The sequence below is a fragment of the Melanerpes formicivorus genome, unplaced genomic scaffold (assembly GCF_026170545.1).
Source record: "Melanerpes formicivorus ecotype bairdi unplaced genomic scaffold, bMelFor1.0.p_v2 SCAF_21, whole genome shotgun sequence".
Lineage (NCBI taxonomy): Eukaryota > Metazoa > Chordata > Aves > Piciformes > Picidae > Melanerpes > Melanerpes formicivorus.
This window is the reverse complement of record NW_027142373.1, coordinates 7713178-7734567: the sequence shown is the minus strand read 5'-3', so window position 1 is coordinate 7734567 and position 21390 is coordinate 7713178. Positions and strand designations below refer to the sequence as shown.

At 49.6% G+C, this 21390-nt stretch overlaps 3 protein-coding genes across 6 annotated transcripts; 1 reads left to right on the top strand and 2 right to left on the bottom strand.

Moving 5' to 3' along the window:
• The first annotated feature begins 240 nt into the window (after positions 1-240).
• DCXR (dicarbonyl and L-xylulose reductase) lies at positions 241-3611 on the top strand. Its single transcript, XM_068151367.1, has 8 exons — positions 241-345; positions 424-521; positions 670-824; positions 1976-2018; positions 2332-2431; positions 2589-2653; positions 2751-2868; positions 3315-3611. Exons 1-8 carry the CDS (start codon positions 288-290, stop codon positions 3416-3418), a joined length of 741 nt encoding a protein of 246 aa, XP_068007468.1. The 5' UTR covers positions 241-287; the 3' UTR covers positions 3419-3611.
• RAC3 (Rac family small GTPase 3) lies at positions 3604-11057 on the bottom strand. Of its 3 annotated transcripts, none has more exons than XM_068151369.1 (6): positions 11017-11057; positions 6484-6555; positions 6105-6222; positions 5441-5503; positions 4818-4977; positions 3604-4712 (listed from the first exon to the last, which is right to left on the bottom strand). In XM_068151369.1, the coding sequence occupies exons 1-6, from the start codon at positions 11055-11057 to the stop codon at positions 4582-4584; spliced, it is 585 nt and encodes a 194-aa protein (XP_068007470.1). In that variant the 3' UTR covers positions 3604-4581. The 3 variants fall into 3 exon arrangements, with proteins under 3 accessions (XP_068007470.1, XP_068007471.1, XP_068007472.1); XM_068151370.1 differs by lacking the exon at positions 11017-11057 and adding an exon at positions 8887-8988; XM_068151371.1 differs by lacking the exon at positions 11017-11057 and adding an exon at positions 8908-8936.
• On the bottom strand, positions 11057-21349 carry LRRC45 (leucine rich repeat containing 45). Of its 2 annotated transcripts, none has more exons than XM_068151356.1 (17): positions 21130-21349; positions 20361-20422; positions 19487-19557; positions 18830-19008; positions 17996-18124; positions 17338-17450; positions 16743-16801; positions 16560-16637; positions 15479-15614; positions 15117-15194; positions 14838-14949; positions 14594-14664; positions 13630-13722; positions 12944-13036; positions 11827-12000; positions 11583-11730; positions 11057-11256 (listed from the first exon to the last, which is right to left on the bottom strand). In XM_068151356.1, the coding sequence occupies exons 1-17, from the start codon at positions 21347-21349 to the stop codon at positions 11060-11062; spliced, it is 2013 nt and encodes a 670-aa protein (XP_068007457.1). In that variant the 3' UTR covers positions 11057-11059. The 2 variants fall into 2 exon arrangements, with proteins under 2 accessions (XP_068007457.1, XP_068007458.1); XM_068151357.1 differs by having other exon boundaries at positions 11827-11997.
• Positions 21350-21390: the final 41 nt, after the last annotated feature.

Here is a 21390-nt window from a genome sequence, read left to right as displayed (position 1 = left end):
CAGGGCCAAGAAAATTAAATCTCTGCGTGCCTGGTCTCCGGATGTTCCCAGCACCAGCCTCTGGCTGCATACTCTCAGGGGCTCCGGGGCTGCACAGGCTGGGCCTGCTTCATGCCCTCCCTGCAGGTGCCTCGGTGGAGGGCCCAGAGGGCAAGGCCTCCATTCCCGGCTCCGGGCAGCGAAGCCCGTACGGTCCGAGCAGGGGGCAGGTCCCGCTCCCCGCCCCGCTCCCGGGCCCCGCCCGGCCCCCGGCTGCGGGCCCGCCCAGGCCGCAGTCCGCCCGCAGCATGGAGCCGTATCTCAGCTTCCGCGGCCGCCGGGCCCTGGTGACCGGAGCCGGCAAAGGTGGCCGGGCAGCGGGCCGGGGAGCGGGCGGGGGTCGGGGAGCGGGCGGGGGCCGGGGCTGACGCCGTCTCCCCGCAGGGATCGGGCGCGCCGTGGCCGTGGCGCTGAGCAAGGCCGGGGCTCGCGTGACCGCCCTGAGCCGCACCGCCGCCGACCTGGAGAGCCTCACGCGAGAGGTACCGGGGCCCTCGGACCCCTCCCCGCCGCCCCCCGCGAGCCGCCACCCCGGCACCCCCACCGGGAGCGCTCTGCCCCGTGACCCCCGCCGAGCCTCCCGGCTCGCCCCGCGTTTCCCCGCGACCCACGGAGCTGCCCTCGCCGCAGTGCCCCGGGATCGAGCCCCTGTGCCTGGATCTGGCCGACTGGGACGCCACGGAGGCGGCGGTGAGCGCGGCCGGGCCCTTCGAGCTGCTGGTGAACAACGCGGGAGTGGCGATGCTGCAGCCCTTCCTGGAAGTGACAAGGGACGCCCTGCAGCGGTGAGTGCCGCGGACACAGCTGCTGCCAGTGGGGAGGTGCTGCCCACCGAGCCCTGGCAATACGGGCGTGGGAAGTCGAGGGAATGCTCCCAGAAACTGGTGACTTTTACAAAAGCAGGCTGCTTGTGTGTAGGCACCAGAAACGCCTAACGTCCAGTGGTTTGTTGATTGTTACTGCTTAGTCTGCAGTCTACTGTATTTTTGTACTTGATCTGATCACCTTTCACCCTGTAAGGATCAAAAGGACACTCAGCGAAGCACTGTGGCTGTTCCACAGTTAAGGAGTAGCCAGAGCCCGCAGTTTGATCGCTCAGCTGGTGGTATGCAGGCACCACACAGCCTACTCTAGAGAGAAGAGTGCTTTGTGCTGTTAGTCCAGCTCACAGCTGCCAGTGTAGCTCCAGCTCAGTCTCTGCTACTTTGAAAGGCAGTTGTCCATAAAGCAATTCTCATAGAAGACAAAGCCAGGTATAGGAGTATAAAGCTGTCATGGTGGGAGATTAAATTTCCTTACTGCAATAACATTTCTTTCAAAAGATCCATAGTTCCAGTCTGGGGGGTGAGCTTTAGGACATAGGACATAATGCATCTACATCCTTCTGAGAAGAGAGGTTTTGCTTTGGCCTTACATTAAGAACAGCTGTTGTGGGTCTATAGTAACAGATTGACTTGTGACTAGAATGTGAAATACATGGATTCTGCTAAGATTGCTCTACAGAACTAACAGGTGAAAAACTGACCAAAGAAGGACTTTGTGGCAAAAAGAAAAAAGCTGCTTTTACAGATTTATTACTTTAAAGCCATATGAAGGGTTTGACCTAGGAAGAGTTATTGGCTGATGCCCAGGCCTCCCTGTTTAAACTTTAATAGAGAAACTGAGATTGTTCTGCTAAAGAACAGAGTCCTGCTGGAAGTGTGACAGCGCGGGAGTGCAGCCTCCCCTGCACACTAAATAGCTTAGATCTAATGAGAAGTGATTGCCAAAAGCATGCAGTTGTTCTTACTAGCCAGTCAACTTGGCCTTTCTGTCCATCTTCTAGAGTATAGCCAGTGTTTCTAAGATACCAGCAGCACTTGTTCTCTGCTGCCTCCTAAACCAACTCTCTGGCCTGGGCTGCAACCACTCAATAACTTTTACATTTGATTTGCAGGACTTTTGACGTGAATCTTCATGCTGTGCTTCATGTTTCCCAGGTGAGGAAGAACTCTCACTGCATTTGTCTCTATGAAGAGCAGTGACTAAGTTATTCTACACAGTAGAGATAAGTGTTCACTGGGGGATTAAAGGGACTGTAACCCAAAGGTACCCTGACAATAGGCATATACAGCCCCTTCACTCTATTTGACTCTCGCTCGTGGAAGTGAGAGGTGGTGAGGACTTAATTCCTCCATATATTTCTGCTCTTTTGGCTATCACAGGAGCCCAGCAATATTCCTACTGGCTGAAATAGTGATTCCTCCTGTTCTGATTCTGGCGTCCCTTCTTTATTCTTCTACCTCCTCCCAGATAGTTGCTCGACAGATGATTGCACAGGGGGTGCCAGGTGCTATTGTGAATGTCTCCAGCCAGGCGTCTAAGCGCGCTGTGCGTGACCACGCTGTTTACTGTGAGTACCTGCAGCTTCAGCAGTGCCCCTCTTCTTTCTGACTTCCTGGAGACCCACAGCCACCAAGCTGCTGGCTGTCAGTTCTGGGCAGTGAAATAGTCTGTGTGTTCCAGACCAAGTGCTAAGCACTTAAGTGCCCCCTGTTCTTCTCTTGAAGGTTCCACAAAAAGTGCTTTGGATATGCTGAGCCAAGTAATGGCAATGGAATTGGGACCCCACAAGGTAGGATTCTTTCTCAGAGCAAGGGAAATGTGAAAGCTGAACCTCAGCATTTCCATTCAGAGCTGTTTGGTTTGACTGATGTTGCTCTTGGTCCCAGATTAGGGTGAACACTGTGAACCCCACAGTGGTTATGACTGACATGGGGAGAGCTAACTGGAGTGATCCTCAGAAATCTGCTGCCATGATTAGTCGGATTCCACTAGGAAAGTTTGCAGGTGAGTGGCGTAGATTTGTTGCCAGGCTGGACTCTTGCATCCAAGCCTTCCCTGTAGACAGAGGCAGACAGACAGAGGTCCCTTGCCATCTCATAGGCAAAGTCACAACTCTGCTGCATGGCCTAGGCTGAATTCCTGAAGTACTTGATAAGGACAGGGCAAGAATCAACCTCATCTCCCCTCTTGTACAGCCTTCTCCTCTTAGGACAAGTGAAATGCCCTTAGACTCTGTCATTCACAAATATGACTGGGAGGGAAGCAGAGGTGCTTGCTGTGAACTAAGCATCATCTGATCACCAGAAGGACCTGGATGTCCAGCTCTCAGCCACATTGTCCTGTATACTGCACCATACAGTTTAGGTGGGGGAGCTATATCCCCACTCCAGTGGCATGCACATGTCAAAGGCATACTTGTTGGGATACTTATTCTTTGTGTTTGATTCCAGAGGTGGATGATGTGGTGAATAGCATTCTCTTCCTGCTGAGTGATAAGAGTGCTATGACAACTGGCACCTCACTGATGGTCGATGGGGGATTTCTTGTCTCCTAAGATGGCACCTGAATTCCACACCTGGCCTTAATTCTCATACTAGTACTGCATAGATAGAACCTGGATAAAAAACAATAACACAGAGCAAGCCTTGCTGGAGGAGAGGGGCAGCAGGGCTGGAATCTATGAGGAGGGAAGTGGAAGATTACCCTTTAGAGGGCTGCTACATAATAAAGCTTCACATACACCGTCATGGAGAATGTTTATTGCACCAAATAAGGTTTTATCTTGTCACTCTACATGATGATTAGAAATTGGACCTGTCTTTCTTCCAACCCTATTCCCTCCCCCACAACCCTTCAGAAGCTCTCCCTGTTCATCCAAATCCATAGAGCCCACCTGCACTTTCAGTGGGAAGGGAAAGAAGTTAGTAGACTCCTCATTGCTTCCTTTGTTGTCTTTAGTAGAAAAAAAACAAAACAGAGGCAACAACCACAGCCCTGCTCTGCAGAGACTGGATTTGGGGGGGAGGCCCTGCTAAAGACTGATGGGGGGAGCAGCACCACACTGTCCTAGGGTGTGCGCACACGAAAAGGCAAATACATGGATTGCACAGAGCTGTTTCACTCACTGAGTTTGGCTAGTACCCAATAAAGCACCTAATGATTAGTTCTTTAGCTTCATATCTCATTTACCTCAACCCCTTCTGGGGCTGGTTATGATTTAACAGTCTCAGGCACGTATCTGCTAGAGCACCAATTTGTTAACTGTTAGCCACAGTAGGCTGGGCAAGGAGATCCCACCACTCTCCTAGCTGCTCTTGTCACTCAGCACCATTCACACGAGCTCCCTCCCCAATCCCACAAGGATCTTCACCACCTGTTTCACCTGCAGGGTGAAACCAGGTGTTTCCAGGACAGGATGGATGTCTCAGCCCTTTCAGCTTGGGGTTTTGGAGAGCCTAAACAGCCTGTTACCCCAAGGAGCTACCTTGCCTTCCCCACTGTACCTCCCCTGGGGGCTTGTAAAGCCCCCAGCTAGTCTCCTGCCCCCACTGCCCCTTCACATCAACACTGACGTTAAATCAAAGAGACATTTAAAAAACACTGACTTCGTACATGATGAAGGGCCCTACACATCCCAGCCCCCTCCAGAAACACCCAGCTAATATGCAATCTGTCAGAGGATGACAACATGCTGAGCCAGCACCAAGGCCACAGCCCTCAGAACACGGTACACTTTTTGCCAGGTTTCTTCACGGGTGGTGGGCAGAGCACAGCCCGGATGGCTTCATCAAACACCGTCTTCAGGCCCCGTTGCGTCAGGGCAGAGCACTCGAGGTACTTTACCGACCCTAGGGGAAAGAGAGCTCCAGCTCAACCACCCCAGCTCTACCAAGGACATGCTGTCCCTCACCCACTCTGAAATCAAAAGCTCAATGCCAGCACACGAGACTCACCAATCTCCCGAGCCATGGCCAAACCTTGGGGGTAGGTGATGGGGGCCAGTTTCTTGTCACGTAACCTTTCAATGGTGTCCTTATCATCCCTCAAGTCCAGCTTGGTGCCCACCAGGATGATAGGTGTATTTGGGCAATGGTGTCGGACCTCAGGGTACCACTGAAACAAAGAAGCAGTAGATAGAACCACAAGGATGTATTTACTATTAGGAGCTAGGCTTTCACTAGCATCTGACATGCTGACAACACCTGAGCAGGATACTTGTGCCTACAGTTCTGGATACTCTCTGCAGAAAGAGATTGGTGTAGGTGTATTAATGAAGGCTCTGAGACATGAATCATGACAGACAGTGCCAGAAAACTCAGCACACCGTGCTTCCTTTAACTGCATTTCGGCTTCTAGGACATCCCTTATCTCATGCAGATTCAAAACCACAAAACTTTGCCAAATGAGTCATGAATAAAAAGCAGGCTCCTCTTAAAACCTGCAGACTAATGACCTTCCTTATCAAAACATGACTGCTACAGATTTTGGGCTTGTAGGTGTGGTGCTGGGTGGGAAGGAGACTTGACTTCACTGGTGCTTCCTTTCCACTGTTTCACCCAGAAGGAGAATACTTTACCTTGGCTCTGACATTCTCAAAGGAGGCTGGACTCACAAGGGAGAAGCAGATCAGGAAAACATCCTGTGCAAAAACAAGAGGGTCAGCAGAGTAGAAACAGCCAGTGATAATGGAGGGTGGAGAGGGGGCCTTATACAGGACAGCCTCATCCCACAAGCAAGGACGGGTTAATTCAGAGAGGGCAAGAACAGACTTTGAATGCATAACTTCATCTTTTACTATACAGGGCTCTGCATGTTAAGAGCCTATGGCCATAAATGTGCTATGGGCAAAAGCCCACAGTGCCGTGAGCTTCACCCTTGGTTGAGGGCCATGTAGGAGTTGCTACAGCCAGGAAAACACTAACAATGCAGCCCAACAGTGAGCTGTGCCACCAAGAGAGAATGGGAATATGGAATATAGCTTGGCCTCAGAGCAGCCCTACACTGTTCCATTCACTTGAGCTTCCCTGTGGCACACTTAACTGTTCAACAACATTACACAGCAGGGGCTAGGACAGGACAAGCTCAGGAGTTCAGCTGTGATACTTCTTAAACAACAAGGATTATGGTAACAGCTGCAGGAACTTAAGACTTTCCTTACAAGAAAGAAGCCTGGCTGTCTTTGGGAGTCTCCCTGTCCCCAAGAGGGAGCAGTTACAGGCCAGTCCAAGTCCAGCACTCACCGTCTGTGGATAGGAAAGAGGCCGCAGTCGGTCATAATCCTCTTGTCCTGCTGTATCCCAGAGGCCTAGGTTCACTGGTTTTCCATCTACCATGACATTGGCAGAATAGTTATCAAACCTGCCAAGAAAGAGCCTCCATTAGTGACAACCTTTTTGTGACCCATGCATCTCTTTATACAAAATCCAAGGGGGGCAATGCATCAGGAGAGGAGACTGCAGTGCAGTCTGCCCTCCTCACAGACACACCACCAGCAGCATCCCCATGTGTGAAGTTCATAGTCTGATTTGGGACAGCCTTCTCCTCATCCACAAAACCAACTTGTGCAGACACATGTGCATACAGAACAAAAAGCAGCTGAGGGCCAGGGCCATTACTCACACAGTGGGGATGTACTCTCCAGGAAAGGCATTCGTGGTGTAACTGATCAGCAAGCAGGTCTTCCCTACAGCTCTGCAGAGAGGAAGAGTGACAAGCATAAAGAAAGGTACAACAGGAAGAACTGTGAAACTCATCCTTTTCCCCACCAAAACAAGTAATAAAAAAGCTATCATGTGCAAAAATAAACCAAATAAACCTGTAGCAGGCTGGAATTCTTTAGCTGCCAAAGACCAGGCCTGAACTCACAGCGTTTGCCCTTCCTGACTCTGTTCTCCCCTGCTCCTTTTCCCCATTCATTCAACAAAACACCAGGCAAAATATAGTTGTTCTAGGAACCAAAAAATGGAATAAATCAGATTCTATGCTGGGCTCAATACATCCATAATAATCTAGCAAAATGGGCAAGCAGTGAGGTAAAAATTGTGCAACAACACAGAATTATCCAAGCTCCTCAGATACAGGAATTCAATGCTACTAAATACAAAGGAGAAAATAAGTACCCACAAACTAAAACTTTCTAAGTGACCACTGTCACTTGGAAAGAAACTTTGGCATCAGTGTAGATCACTGAAAATATCAGCTCAGAGCTTTGCTGAAGGCAGGTGGGATTGGTCAACCCAGTGGAGCTGGGCCTGGCTGGAAGCAGCATAAGGGTATGAAATTCAGTTAGCCCTGTAGTGGGAGGGGAAAGCTTAGATGTAAGAACAGAGGAGTACTAGCACTATAAACAACCTGCTCATCACTGTGACAGTTCTAAATTGCAAGGGACTTCCCAGAATCAGTGTGGGAAGACTTCCCAAGACTTCCCAAGTGCCAGTGACAGGGAAAGCTGTCTGTTAGGTGCCCTAGCAAAGATGAATAGGTGTCCTTCACCCAGTTCTGTAACTGCAGTGACATAAGGAAAGACTTCAGGAGTAACCAAAAAATCCCAGAGGACCCCACAGTCCTGTACTAGGATGACACAAAGCACAGTGAGAACCACGACAGCTATCTGCCCACCTTTTTCCCTGTATCAGCTCCCCTCTCTTGGGAGAACAGGGAGATTGTGTAAGAAACCACTACACTGACTGGCTCAACTCTTCTCCTGAATCATGCATGACCTTGCTCCCTCCAAAGAGGGAAGTCATGTAATTCACAAACCCCATGCTGATCTATGATTAAAGTGTTTGGGTATCTGAATTAATTTAGTCTCTGGACTGTCACTTTGGTCTTAAAGCAAAACACAGGACTGAAAACTTGCAGATGAAGTCCATTTCCAATGTGCCATGCTCCCAGCTGTTGCACTCTCCTCCACAGTAAGGCTGTGCTGTTTTGGTGGGTAACCCTTTCTCCTGCTCCTTTCTTTAGCCCCCCCAGACTGGCACCTGGAAAGCCTTGCTCAAAATGTCTATTTGAGGGGGCGGCATACATGGGAAAGGGGAAAGACTAGTCCCTGCCTAAGACCAGTTCACAGTATTTCAGCTCTGTACTTGCTATGGTAATCAGGAAAGCAAAGAGGAATTATGAGGCAAAATATGCAGGACAAGCTAGGAAAAGTTATGAACCATCATAAATCTCTGCATGCCTGCATCTTGCATACAGATGTGTTCTCAAAAGGCAGCATATAGGGAAAGCCTAAAGAAAAGAGCAAGAAGGATGACAAGAGGCACATGGTGAAATCAGAAACAGTGATGTATTTCAGCTTGAAACACAAACAATAAGAGATAGGAGAGAAGCCTGGAAACACCAAGGTTTTAGGGGGGGGCTGCACTTGCACGAGGAAGAACAGCAATACAGAGGCACCTAACAAAATGAGACAGACATGACTCCCCAAGAGAAGCAGCTGTTTGTTTTCCAGGCAGAACAAGACCAGATGTGGAACCGCACGGTGTTAAGACACAAGACCCAAGTTTATAGACTATCGAGGGAGCGGGGCGCTCTGGGCAGGACCGAGCCAGCCGCCGTTAGCCCGAATACCGGATCTCCCGCCAGGCGACGGCAGTAGCGGCCGCTCGGCCTCAGCTGGCCGCCCCGACCCCATGCCGGTGGGTGGGCGCGGAGCAGGGCAGGGCAGGGCCCGCGGCCCGGGCTCTCGGGCTCTCCACCCGCTGGCCGCAGCCTGAAGCGTCTCTCTCCAGCGGCACGGCAGCCCCACCGGTGAGGAGCCACTGCCGGCCAGGCCACCGCGACCAGGCGGGCCCAGTCCCGCTGAGGGTCCGCCCCGGCTTCACGATGCTCCAGGCCGGACCGAGCCGCGCCTCCCGTCGCCGGAGCCGGCTCTCCCGGGCCGCGGGGCGGGGCCGCGCCGCGCCGGGTCCTCCCTCCCTTCCATCCCTCGGCGCAGCCGGCTCCGGACCCGCTTTGTGCCGGGCTGCAGAGAGCCGAGGCGCGGCCGGGGTGGCCCCGCGACCGCCGCGCACTCACCCGTCGCCCACCACCACACACTTGATCGCCTGCATCTGCCCGCGATGGCGGCGCCGCCGCGACTCCGCCGCAGTGACAGCCCGCGCGGCGGGGCGGGGCCGAGGCGAGCCGAGCCGAGCGCGCCCGAGTCCAGCCGAGCGCAGCCGAGCCCTACGGCGGGGGCGGGGCGTGTCCGCAACGGCCCCGCCCCCGCTCGACTCCCGCAGCCCGCCGCCGCCGCTCCCCCGGGGCTGCCGCAGGCCCGGCCGGAGCCCTCTGCAAAGGGTGTTGGAAGAGAAAGGCGGAGCCGTCCCACCCCACACCGCTGCAGGATCCCGCCCCGCTCTGCCTTCCCTTTCTCTCAGTACTTGGCCAGCTCCCGCTGCCCCCGCGCTGCCCGAGCAGACCGCCCCTGCACGGCACGTTATTTGCACGCTGTCCTCTGAAACGACACGATGGCTGTTGCTCGGAGACTTGCAGACGCCGGTTCTCACACCCATGGCCACCTGCTTATGGATGAAGCTTTAAAACGCAGGTGGATCGTAGCTGCAGATTTCACCATCATCTGATGGAGCTGCTGAGGAACAAAGATGCAGCAGCAAAAACCCTGCATTAAGATGGCTTTTGGATTCCTCCATCTCTCCAAGTATATCACCACAAACTGAGATAACTCAGGCACAGGTAGTCTCAAAACAATAGGCTTTGTTCTCCCCTACCTGCTGGTCTACAGCAATACCCAGCACCCACAGATAGCCAGCTACCAACACAGAGTATCTCCTCTTCCTTGTGCCTGGGGCATAGGCTCCTGGTTTCTTTGCTTTTACCCTAGTTCAGAATCAAACGCTGTAGACATGCTTAAGCTTATCCACCTGTAACAGCCTCTTAGGACAGACCAGCAAGACCTTCATGAAGCTAACACAGCAGCAGGCCCCTCCCTCCACATCAGCCAAATGTCCAGCTTGTCACTGTCCAGTGTTACAGCAAAATGTAAAAGGTTTTTATTTAAAAAGCAGAGTAAAACTCAATATGAAAAATCATGAACACAAAACAATCAGTTCACACAACATTCCTTTCTCCTGTTGCCTCTTAAAATATGTACTGCAAGTCCACTTCTCCCACCACAGACTCACTGGAAAAACAAACAGGAGGCTCTCCGCTTTCTCCAATTCAGACCCTCACGTCCCTTTCTCAATGCCATATGAGGGCTTGTGTTGCCAGGAAAAGGAAGCACCTTCTCCCTCTTTGTGCTCTGAGAAGCAGCATGCCAGGGCCAAGTCACAAGCATTGCTCCTCATTAGGGTAAGGCTCAGAAAACAGCACTCAGCTCCAGGATCCTGAAAAGCCAGCAGGACACTTTTGCCATTTGTGGAATGAAATCCTGCTGCATTTTGGCCACAAGAAATCCAGCTAAGAGCTGCAGTTCACAGTGAGAAAGCACAGATGCTGACCCCCCCCATCTCACCCTACCCTTCCCACACCAGTTGGCGTTGTGAGGCTTGAAGCATGGCCAAAGCCCATCTGTTCTCTGAGGACATGGGTGGTCACTGCACAGCAGTGGCCTCTGCACAGCTATTTCTATACCTAATGAAGGCATATCTACTGCCATCACTACAGCCATGGCCATGGAGGGGCAGGGCAAAAGAGCCAATGTGAGCCTGCAACCACTTATTCCATCTGTAGGTACTGGTTACAAAGCACAGAGGGATCAGAACTGATGTTTCCAGTGGCTTCGGGACCCCAAGAACTAGGTAAATGGCTCCCACCTAGAGGGAACTGTAACACTGCTGCCCACTGTTTATCAAGTTTCACTGTGAAAAGCCCTGGCACCCCAATAAATGGTTCAGCATTCCCTGCCCAGGGGGCATACAGCCCCCTGTAACAACAGGCTGTGCTGACAGACCAGTGGTGTACAAAAGAATACAGAAACCAGTTTGAGTGTGTATCAGTGCAGGGGAAGGGCTCCACATCATGAACTCAGACCCATGAGCCTCTATCCCGTCGGTGGATGGTTGCTTCCTTCTCTCCTTTATGTGCTCAGGAACAAGATTTCTGAAGAGCAAAAGCAACACTCTGTGTTTGCAAGCCTTTGTGTCACCCCACTCCGACAATACTATCCCACTTAGAAAGAAGGGCTGTACCTGAGTTGCTCACCCTTTTCCTGACAGCAGGTGTCTGGATTCTTTAAGCCACATTCTCATTTCCTAGAACTGTGGGTTCCCAAGGGGGAGCCCTGCACATATGTCATGATGGCATTCTGCAAGAAACTTGCTCGCTGGGCCTCTTCTTCCCTCATCCTGGAGATGTCAGCCTCTCTCACTCTCAGCTTCTCCAGCAGCATAGATATTTCACCTTCCTTGTCCAGCAGTGCCTCACGGTGATTACTTGATAGTGCTGTGAAAGAAGAGCAGCATTAGTAAAGAAAATTAGAGCATCTCTGGAATAAGGGGGAACAACATGCTATAGGCACAGCCAAAGGCAATGGAAGCAGGATGATCAACAAGCACACAAGAGAAGCTGCATGAAACAACAGGAGAAGTTTCACACAGACAAGATGTTACACTTCACTGTGCAGGGAATCCAAACATACTGCTTGCTGTGCAACTTTTGGGCAGCTAGCTGAGTCTTGGTCCCTATAAAATGAGGACAAGAGTCCCTACAAATACATCTGGATGAGTAGTTCAGTGCTACCATTTGAGAACCAAGAAAGGATCCCTCACCTTTCATCTGTCTCTCCAAGGCTGCAATCTTCTCTCTCAGCCCATCCTGTGCTGTGCGTTCAGCCTGCAGGTGTCCAATCTGCTCCTGTAATTCCACTTTCACTTTATTCACCTCTGCCACTTTCTCCTCCTCCTTACTGTTCAGGTCCTAACACACACAGAGACAAATCCATGAATAACCAAACAACTTTAGCAATTTGTTCTGCCCTGGTGGTGACCATCTCTCAACTTCAGTTCCAATTACCTGCTGAAGTTCCTCTAACCGCCTTCTGAGTCCATCAGCTTGCAGGCTCAACTGATTGGCTTTGGCTTGGGCCTCAGCAACCATTTGTTTTTGCTTAAGGCAACAGTTCTGAGCTTCATCCCGTGCCTCAGTCATCATCCGCAGCTTCTCTTCTAGGTGTTCTAATCGTTGCTGCTGTGAGACACAAAGGGAAATAAGAATCCATCAGCCCTGTTCCACTCCTGGAAAGGGATTCTACCCTTTTTGCTCCTGACAAGGTGAACCCTTGGTTGAATCAGCTGGCACTGAAGAATATACACAGGACTCAGCCATAACAGACACATTCCCTGCATTCAGAAGTGAATCTAAGCTGCTTTCTACTGCCAGGGGAAACACTGTGGTAGTGATGCCACAACACCCAGCTCCCTCATTAAGAAACAGAGGCAAGTCCTTGTACTGGGTGTTGAGGTGGTAGAGGCATCAATGCCACTGCCAGTATTTACAACTAATGCTCTGTCCTCACCTCCTCCATATCCTGAATGGCTCTGAAACACCACTGTATGCAACTAAACAACTGTTGTGTCCTACCACAGACACAAGTGGGAGCTTCTCTGTTTATAACTCAGTAAATCACTTTGTTTTGTGATATTAAAGGTGAGTAAACATTCTAACAGCTTTAGTATTTTTTCCTTATCCCTTGCTCTGGGTGTTGACTTCACCATTTTCACAAAGTTCAATCCTACAGTGACCTTTCTTATCCAGCAGCAGTAGCTACCTATGGAACCTCCTCTGAGTTCAGAGAAAGAGGGTCAGCCCATAAAAAAATGCTGTTAGACAGACTGACTTCTGGTTGTTAGCTTCAAAAGTTAGCAACTTAAATGAAATCTTCTATGACACTACCCACATCAATTCTGTTACTACTGGAAAGCACAGAGCAGGTGAAGACAGTGGTTACATTCTAGAGACAATTCCAAGCAGACTTTTCAGGCCTCCTTCCTCAGAAATCACACTATCTGCAGGCCAGTGAAACCCAGAGTGGAGAGTTACTCAGCAGTTCCCCGAAACAAAAACATAGGCTAGGTAGCCAAATCCACTCTTGCCCACAGAGGCAGGGCCCACAGACAGGTCTTGTCCTTACCTCTTCCAGCCGTGCCTGATTCCGGACTTTTATGAACTCCTCCTCTGCCTGGCCTCGCTCAGCAAGTGCAGCTGCTTTGACTTGGCGCAGCTCCTGCCACAGAAACATGAAAGATCTTTCCAGAGGGAGAAGCTGCATCACACAAGGCTGGCCAGAAAACACTAGCAGCTTCCAGTTACAGGCTGTGACACAGGTGACTCTCTCACTCATGGGCAGCGAAAACCAACCCAGACTACACACTCTTTCTCACCCCAAGATTACCATCTAAATCCAATAAGAATTTCAGTTATAGGAGAGCAAGTAATGGGTGAAGCTTTCTGAAGACAGGAATAAGAGAGGGTAATACTGGATCTACCTGAAGGAATAGATAAGATGTATGCAACACTACTTGGGACCCCATGAGAAATCTGTGACATCAGCTCCTGGTTAGAGTCTAAGCATGTTGAATGGAATCTTTATTTTTGTTCAATCAGAATCTACAAGTTTCCTCTTGGAAGCTTCTCCTTCCTTAGTCCAAAGCAGTAAAAATAATTTTACCTGGCATACTGCTGTTTTCTGTGTCTCCCTACAGTACATGGTGACTTTTACATAGGTCAGCAACATAAGATTCCACAAAACTCCCCTGGGAGCCTTCTCCTGACACCACTACCTGAGCATTCCAGCATGCCTGGAGCATCCATTCTCACCTCCTCCAGAGCTATCCTGATGGCCTCCAGCCTCTGAATCCTGTCCTGCATGGAACGTTCACTGGTCTCAAGGTGCTGTGTCATATGATCCACCTGCAAAGCAGCAGAAATCATTTAAACAAGTGACAGAAAACCACTTTTCTCTCCAGGCAAAGCAGTATGGCCATTCAGCATAAGAAAGAGCATCCTCTCATCCACCCACCTAACAGCAAAAGAGAACCTCCTACTTCCCTCAGAGCTCCACTAAGAAACTGTAATATGGATAAAATCTGCCCTCTAGAAACTGGGAGTGCTAGAGATCCTTTCCATGCCAAGATGAAAGATACAGAGTTCAAGCTCTCATCTTCAGGCGACAGGAAACACCAGAGATTCATTTTCTAGTTGTAATAGGGCTAAAATTGGGCTAAAATCTTCCTGGCCTATGTCTTTTCTTACAAGATTTCAACATCTTCTGAGAAATCTATTGGTATGGTTTTATTTTTGAGAGATTTCACACCTCAGCAAACTTTCCAAAGAGATCTGATCACAGCCTCTCATCCTGTCCACACTCAGACAGAATCCCCCTGAAACATAACAGAAAAGGAGCTAGCAAGATGAGCCCTGTTAAAGGATTGGTTATATACAGTATGTGTGTCTCAGTTTCCTCCATCTTCAGTGAGCATGACAAGACTGCTCATTCATAAATACCTTTAGGCACAGCAAGACTGACACAAGGGCCAGCCTCCAAGTCTCTTTTGTACAATCACACACACATACTCTGGCCTCTCCTCTTGCAAGCCACAAAACCTTACCAGCTGGCAGAATGTCTTGTGATCTCTTCTGCTAGGCTTTGCTCATAGAAATAGCTTTTTATTCCCACACTATGTCTGAGTCCACTTGCTTTAAAATTTAAGAACAGCTGACAGCCCACACTGACCTTCAGTGTGTCAGGACCAAAGAGATGCTGCAGAAATTCCACTCTTACCTCTTTTAACCGAAGGGATTCCATGTCTTCCAGGCTTTGTTTAAATCTTTTCTTCTCCATTTCCAGGCGTTCTGTAGATTAAAAGCAGGCAGATCACAATGATGGTATTCCTGCTACCCAGGCTATAGCCACCCTCTATCATAAACTCTTCCATCCTTTCTCCTTGGCTGCCTTGCACCACTGACTCATGGACAGTGATCCCAACTCACAGGTGCCTGTGACCTGTTTCTGCTCCTGCACTCACCCTCAGCCTGCACAGCCCTCAGCTTCAGCTCTGCTGTTGTGTTGGTCAAGTCTTGTTTCACCTGGAACAGCTGATCTTGCTGACCTTTGCATTTCTTCTCCAACTCATCCACCTATAAGGAAATTACCACCAGAATGGATTTTCTTTTCCTATCAGCAGAGAAAGTTGGCTGTTTAGAACAATCAGCAGCAAACAAGGATCAAAGCAGAGGACACATATAAAGGGCAAAAGTGAATAATATTCAAGTCCCACTCCTTAGCCTTAGCCTTGCTTTCCTACCTGGTTTCTTAGAAGCAGATTTTTCTCACTGGCAGCAGACAAGTCACACAAAAGCTTCTCTTCCCGATCAGCAGCTTCCTGCAAACAGAGTCAACATTAAGAACCTCCACTCACCTTAGTTCTCGCTCTGCCAACCTACTCCAAGCAACACTACAACCAACCAAATCTAACCTACTCCATAAACACCATGGCTCCTCTCCACACCTGCCACTCTCCTACCTAATTTACTCAAGAATTTTCGTCATGGTGGCTGTAGTTAACCCACTAAACCCCATGCTTTTCTATCCCATCATGCATCCCCCAAACCTACACAAACCAAGGATGACCTGCTCTCAAACATAAGCAGGATTTATCCAGCTCACCTGCTTTTGCTGCTGGAGCTCCTTTGAGTGGCGCTCAGCCATGCTGGCTTGTTCCTGTCTTACAACATTCATCTGCTCTTTCAAATTGTGTGCCTTCTGCTCAGACAGAGCCAGGGCAGCTTCAGTCATCTGCAGCCTATTAAGAGAAACACTTTTCAGATTCCTGAGAGACAATTTCAGACATTTCCAGTGAGCTCTCTAAACCACATGGTACAAGATGTTAACACATATTTGTCAGCGAAGGAAATCTAACTACCTAAATGAGGCCTTTTTTGTCCCTGGGACAAGGACACCGCATGTCTCTGAGCCCAACAGCCTCTCCAGTGAGTGACCTAGGACTTCTCAGAGCCTGGTGTTCTGCTGTTCTACCGCACTCTCTCTGTTCTCTTCCAAGAGCTGTTTTCCTTGCCTGGACCCTTTTCTCACAAAGCTGGCTATGTAATACTACTGCAAGATTGTTTATAAGTAGGGATAGCATTTTAAATACAGATAGAATAAGCTATTTGCTCACTCTGTACATGAGGGATGTGTCTACACTGAGGTAGGACACAACAAAAGTACCTTTGCCCGACAGAATTGGATGAGCCTGGGTCATCAGTGCTTGAAGCCTGGCCACTGTCATGTGCATATGGCTCTACACAATCTAATGCTGCTTCTGGGCAGCTCCATCTCATTGTTCCTAGGCAGGCAATGTTACTGGTCACTTTCCTTCATGTCTGCCATGCTGCTCAGAGAATACTGTCTACTGCCATGGGAAGCAGGTACAGCCCCTCACCATGCTATGAACTGTGCAAGGGACATGCCCCCATCCCATCCCCAGGATCCTTTTTCCCTCTTTTCACCCTCTGTAATTCACTTGCTCTTACACCAAGGCACTGTAATTTTACTTAAAAGCAGGCTAAATATCTGCCATGGCAAACCCAAAGGCCTGACCTGACCATAATTTCTGGATATTACTGCAGAACTAAGCAAAACAGTAAACCACCCACCCTACAAGATTATCCCCCTTCTTAACAGCTCTGCTCAGCACTGCCTATACAGCACAGAGCAGTGGGAAGAGTAAGGTTTTCCTCCTCCATACTTGGCTTTCAGTGAATTCATAATGGAGTGCTGCTCATCCAATGCTTCCTGAAGCTGGCTGACTCGTGCTGCAGATATCCTGTATTTGGTGGAAGGAAAAGAAAGATAAGTAGTTTCTGTCAGGAAATGGAGAGGGCCCAATTCTGATACTGAAGAGCAGAAAGCACTCAGGAACTCAACTCACCTGCCACTCCTGGCTATTTCTTCTTTCTGCTTGTCTATAGTGTCCATCAAATCCAAGAACTGTGAACAAGGTGAATATCAGTAAGGAAAAGAACTGCATCAGCCTGAGGCATTTACATTTCTCATATTTCTCTTCCTAGTGAAAGCTAAAGACAGGTCAAGCCACTCTGTTGAAAACAAGCAAACTGGAGGTTTGATGGCTCATTAGCACATCTGACTGAGGTCATCAGCTACAGGGACTCTGCACCACTCGATGTCAGAAGGAAAGGACTCATATTCCCAGGTTTTCACCATCTGGGAAATATGAAACAAATGGCAAAAGAACAGAAAGCACAAACATGGGTGAAGAAATCACCAAAACTCCTCCAGAATCCCGAGTGAATATGTTCAGCAGGGCGTGTGTCCATACCCACACCATTTGATTCCAGGGCAGCCAAGCTCAGAGAAAGGACTCAGTTTACTAAACCGTGCTCTATGTTGTGTGCCTGCCCACAGGGATACACCTGCAACTTCAGGTGCACAACAACCTTGACACTAAGTCTTTCATGAGGATTCCAGCTGCCCCATTTGAACTGCCAACACGTAAGATGGCTAACCTGCTTGGTTTTCTCATCCTTCAGACTCAAAACCTCCTTGGTCAGTATGTATGTGCGGTTCTGGGTCTCACTCAGGATAGTCTGACGGTCTTGGTTGTGATCCATGGCTTGTTCTGATGCAGAGAGAGCAGGAGAACATGTTTCTAAAGCATCAACACAGGAAGCATTGCTAGAAGACAGCACTCAGGATGACATGGGAAGCACCAGGCCAGCAGCCCTTCTCAGGCTGGCCCACATACAAAGACCACTCTCATCTTACAAGGTGGAGCAAAATTGAAGATGGAGCAATCAACACCCCAGCCACAGAAAGCAATTCAACTCTGCTATGGATAGGACAATGACAAAGGAGATGTTGCATTAGCCATATCCAAGCTTGGGTACTCAAAGGGAAACTAGTGCCCCAAATTCTCCCACATTTACATGGCACAGTTATCTCTAATCCAAATTATTATTTTCCTCTTGCTGGTAAAAGTGATACTTCCAATCTGATCAGCCCTCAAAAAAGACAAGAGGAAGCACTGCATGACACTGTGTAAATGCTGCTGAGAAAGGGAGGAACAGAGAGACAGCTCTCTGCTAGACCAGCAAGGGCCTCGTACCCCTCCAGTGAAGAAATGGAAAAGGAGTTACTGATTCTTGTGCAGCAAGTAACACTTACCCACAGCTTTCAGGATGTCACTAGGAACATTGTTTCCAGCCAGCTCCAGCTTCTTCAGGGTCTTGTTGCTGTGCAGGCAGTTGAGCAAAGCTCGGCCACCCAGAAGCCCAATGTTATTCCAACGCAAATCTATACAGAAAACAAATTTTCACCCAGTAGTCAGTCACACATCCGCTGGAAAACACAGGGCTCAAGAGAAACCATGCTACTTATGCACCTACAAGCATGGCTAACTAATCCCTGATGGGACAGCTGAACACCTTCCAAGGTAAATGAGAGGGAGAGAAAACAACAGACAAAGTAGGAAAACCAAGGATGACTCTTAAGCATAGCAAAGTGCAGGGAGCCATTGCAGTTCAAAAGGTACACAAGCTTGTCCCTCACATTTTCATCTCACAAGCCTTCCTTTCACAACCACAATCTGTGGATGAGAAAACTGGCACAAAGAACCACATTTTTCTGAAGGCAATTCTGGGAAACTTCCTTACTAAGGACAATGCAGTGTAAAGCCAGTCTCAGAGTCTGGTATGAGGCATGCCAGCAGCACTCACAAATGGGAATGAACCCGTTCCCTCCTCCTCTAAGAACTGTCCTGCTCCAAGCATACAATCTTCATCTGCAAATTTGGTTCCAGAGACTCCAATTACAGTTCCCACTCTCCAAAGGCTAAGGGGCTGTGACCTCTACTCCCTTAACAAAGTCTGCAAAGCACTTCAGACTGACAGGAATTGGGAATGATGCTAACCAGTTGGCAGAGATCAGGGCAGGCTGCAAGGAATTTGAAGATACAAGTGCATGTGCATACATGTACATAGGTGGGCAAAAAACTCTTACCTAGCTCCTGAAGGCTGGCGTTCTGTTTCAGTGCCATGGCCAGCTCTCCAGCCCCTTGGTGGTTGATCTGGTTGTTGCGTAGATCTAGCCGCTGGAGAACGTTGTTTGCTCCCAGTCCTTGGCAGAAAAAGGAGAAACCCTCCTCCCACACACCAAGGTTGTTCCATTCCAAGATCAGGCTGGGGAAAAAAATCAGACAAGATTGGAGTTCATACAGTAAATGCACAATTACAAATGATGCCTGGAGCATGGTACCCATTCAAACACCCAGATCTGCCAACAGCCTCAGAGACCAGGATGCTGCTAGGGCCCTGCATCATGCAAAAGGGCACCTCCAGTCCTCACTCCTTCATCTGTCCTCTCCCTCACAAGAAACTGCACCACCTGACATTCCCCCTACCCCAACAAGCTACACCCTCAGCCCTTTTCTATTCAGTATCAGTATCACTAAGTTTGGAAGAGACCTCAAAGATCATCGAGTCCAACATGTCACCACAGACCTCATGACTAGAGCAGGAAAGACACTACTGTCCACTGCAGGCTTGAACTCACAACCTTCCCATTAAGAGTCTTATGCACTACCAATTGAGCCACATCTGACTGGCTTGTTGCACTTCATCTGGCAGGAGCAACAGAAAGAAAGATTCAACTTTTTACCTCCTAATGGATTTGTTCTGCTTAAGAAGTTTTCCCAAAGCCTCAGCTCCCACAGTTCGCAGGTTGTTTCCCTGAAACAAAAGTTCCAGGTGATGAGTAGGCTATGCCCTGTCCCATTCTAGCTATCCCATCAGCACCACCAGGAGCACCCCACCCATAATGGCAACATCAGTCTGTCAAACATAGTCTAAGTAACATTTGTTTCACAATATTAGTCAGCTTTTCAGAAAATTAAAGACCCTGGGAGGAAGGGTTGTGCCAGGCTTATGAGGCATCATGATTGAGAGCTCAGAAAAATCATAGGATGGCACAGAATCAGCAAGGTCCACGATAGGACAGAAAATGCAGATTCTAGGTATGCAGAACCATTTCAACACACTTCATTGAAAAGGCCCCAGCTGAGAAAGGCCTGAGAAAGGCAGCTTAGGACTGTAAATTCAAGGGACCAGCCATGTGTGTGCCAGAGGGATGGACAGAAAGTCCCTCTCACAGTAGAGTGATCATCATGTACGGAAGAGAATGCTTAGTTTTCCAGGCCTCTGAAAGGCAAACAGCTAGTAATTCACTGTTTAATACAGAAACCCAAAGAACAACTTACATATGCTTCATCTGACCAAGCAGCAACTGACAACAGATACACAGCAATAACTTTCCAACAGAGTAATGCAATAAGAATAGACAAAAATCAGCTGCAAAGTAACTTTGGATGTGACATGGTGTTAAGCAGGAAAGGACTGAGTCACTTGAATCTCACAGCAGTGCACATCTTGTAGAGCGATCCTGCACTGGGACCATTTATTTCTCAGTCTGACTAAACTTGTACTCCTATTTTGCTCCTCATCTCTTTGTTTTATTTTTATTCAGCCAGACTCACCTTCAGATCCAGAGATTTGACTGTGGTGTTGGAGCAAAGACCATGCAACAGAAGTTTTACACCTAAGTAGAGGGGACAAAAACACAAAAACAAACCACAGTGTTTGTTTCCTAGGTGTAACCCTCTGCCTGAGGTGGAGGAGAAAGCGTCCTTACCAACAGCCAGCCTAGGAGAGGTGGCTGTGGTAAAACATGTGACCTAGTAAACGGCCACTGCTGCTGGAAAGCTCCATCTGAACTTTCAGGACAGGAGATTTTTAGATATATTCTCAGGGAAAGAGGTGCCTGGGTAGAGAACTACGTGTCACCCTGTGTGCCTTCCTACTGCAGCTATGAAAATAGCCCATGTCCATGCAGGCCACACGGAGAAGATATTAGCTGGCTTACTTAAATCCTGCTCACGCAGAAGGGAGCGAGTAGAGGCTCACACTACCTCCTAGGGAATCCCCATTCAGTGCTTGCTAGATTTAACGATTTAGTGACTAGATCTATCAGATCATCATCCAAATTCTCCCCTATCAGCAACCACCACCATCTACTCAACGCCAACAGTATTACACATGTTCCCTCGAAAACAGCCAAGGGGTTTCTAACGGCATTCACACTGCACTGCCTCCTCCTCACTCAGACACCGACCTGGCAGCTTCACCTGCCTGAAACAGCAGTTACTGCCTGCCCAGCCCTCCTGCTGCCGGCTCCGGACCCACCGCGACACCTTCACCGCGGACAGGCCGCCTCCGCCCGCCAACGATCACGGTCCCCGCTCCCACCTTCCTCGCTCAAGCCGCAGTCACCGAGCACCACCTCGGTGAAGGGCGCGGCGCCGGGCAGCAGCCGGCCGAGCGCTCCGCACGTCTCCAGCGAGAGGCTCTGAGCAGTCAGGTCCAGGCGGCCGCGGCCCGGCGCCGTTCCGCGCTCCCGCAGCACCCGCAGCACAGCCTCCTGCGGCGCCGCGCACAGCCGCGCGTAGGCCTGCCGGAACTCCTCCATGGCTGCCGCCGCGGTACCGGCACCGGCCGAGCGCGGCGCTG

Excerpts from the sequence above, each read along its gene's own strand:
- DCXR (XM_068151367.1), top strand. The coding sequence starts at position 288 with ATGGAGCCGTATCTCAGCTTCCGCGGCCGCCGGGCCCTGGTGACCGGA. Across the intron at positions 346-423 it reads GGTGACCGGAGCCGGCAAAG|GGATCGGGCGCGCCGTGGCC; the intron begins GTGGCCGGGCAG and ends GTCTCCCCGCAG. Across the intron at positions 2,654-2,750 it reads TGGAATTGGGACCCCACAAG|ATTAGGGTGAACACTGTGAA; the intron begins GTAGGATTCTTT and ends TCTTGGTCCCAG.
- LRRC45 (XM_068151356.1), bottom strand. The coding sequence starts at position 21,349 with ATGGAGGAGTTCCGGCAGGCCTACGCGCGGCTGTGCGCGGCGCCGCAG. Across the intron at positions 13,723-14,593 it reads AATCCCTTCGGTTAAAAGAG|GTGGATCATATGACACAGCA; the intron begins GTAAGAGTGGAA and ends GCTGCTTTGCAG. Across the intron at positions 11,731-11,826 it reads GGTTAGAGGAACTTCAGCAG|GACCTGAACAGTAAGGAGGA; the intron begins GTAATTGGAACT and ends TGTGTGTGTTAG.
- RAC3 (XM_068151369.1), bottom strand. The coding sequence starts at position 11,057 with ATGTGGCTTAAAGAATCCAGACACCTGCTGTCAGGAAAAGG. Across the intron at positions 5,504-6,104 it reads CTCTTTCCTATCCACAGACG|GATGTTTTCCTGATCTGCTT; the intron begins GTGAGTGCTGGA and ends GTTTTTGCACAG. Across the intron at positions 4,713-4,817 it reads GGCCATGGCTCGGGAGATTG|GGTCGGTAAAGTACCTCGAG; the intron begins GTGAGTCTCGTG and ends TCTTTCCCCTAG.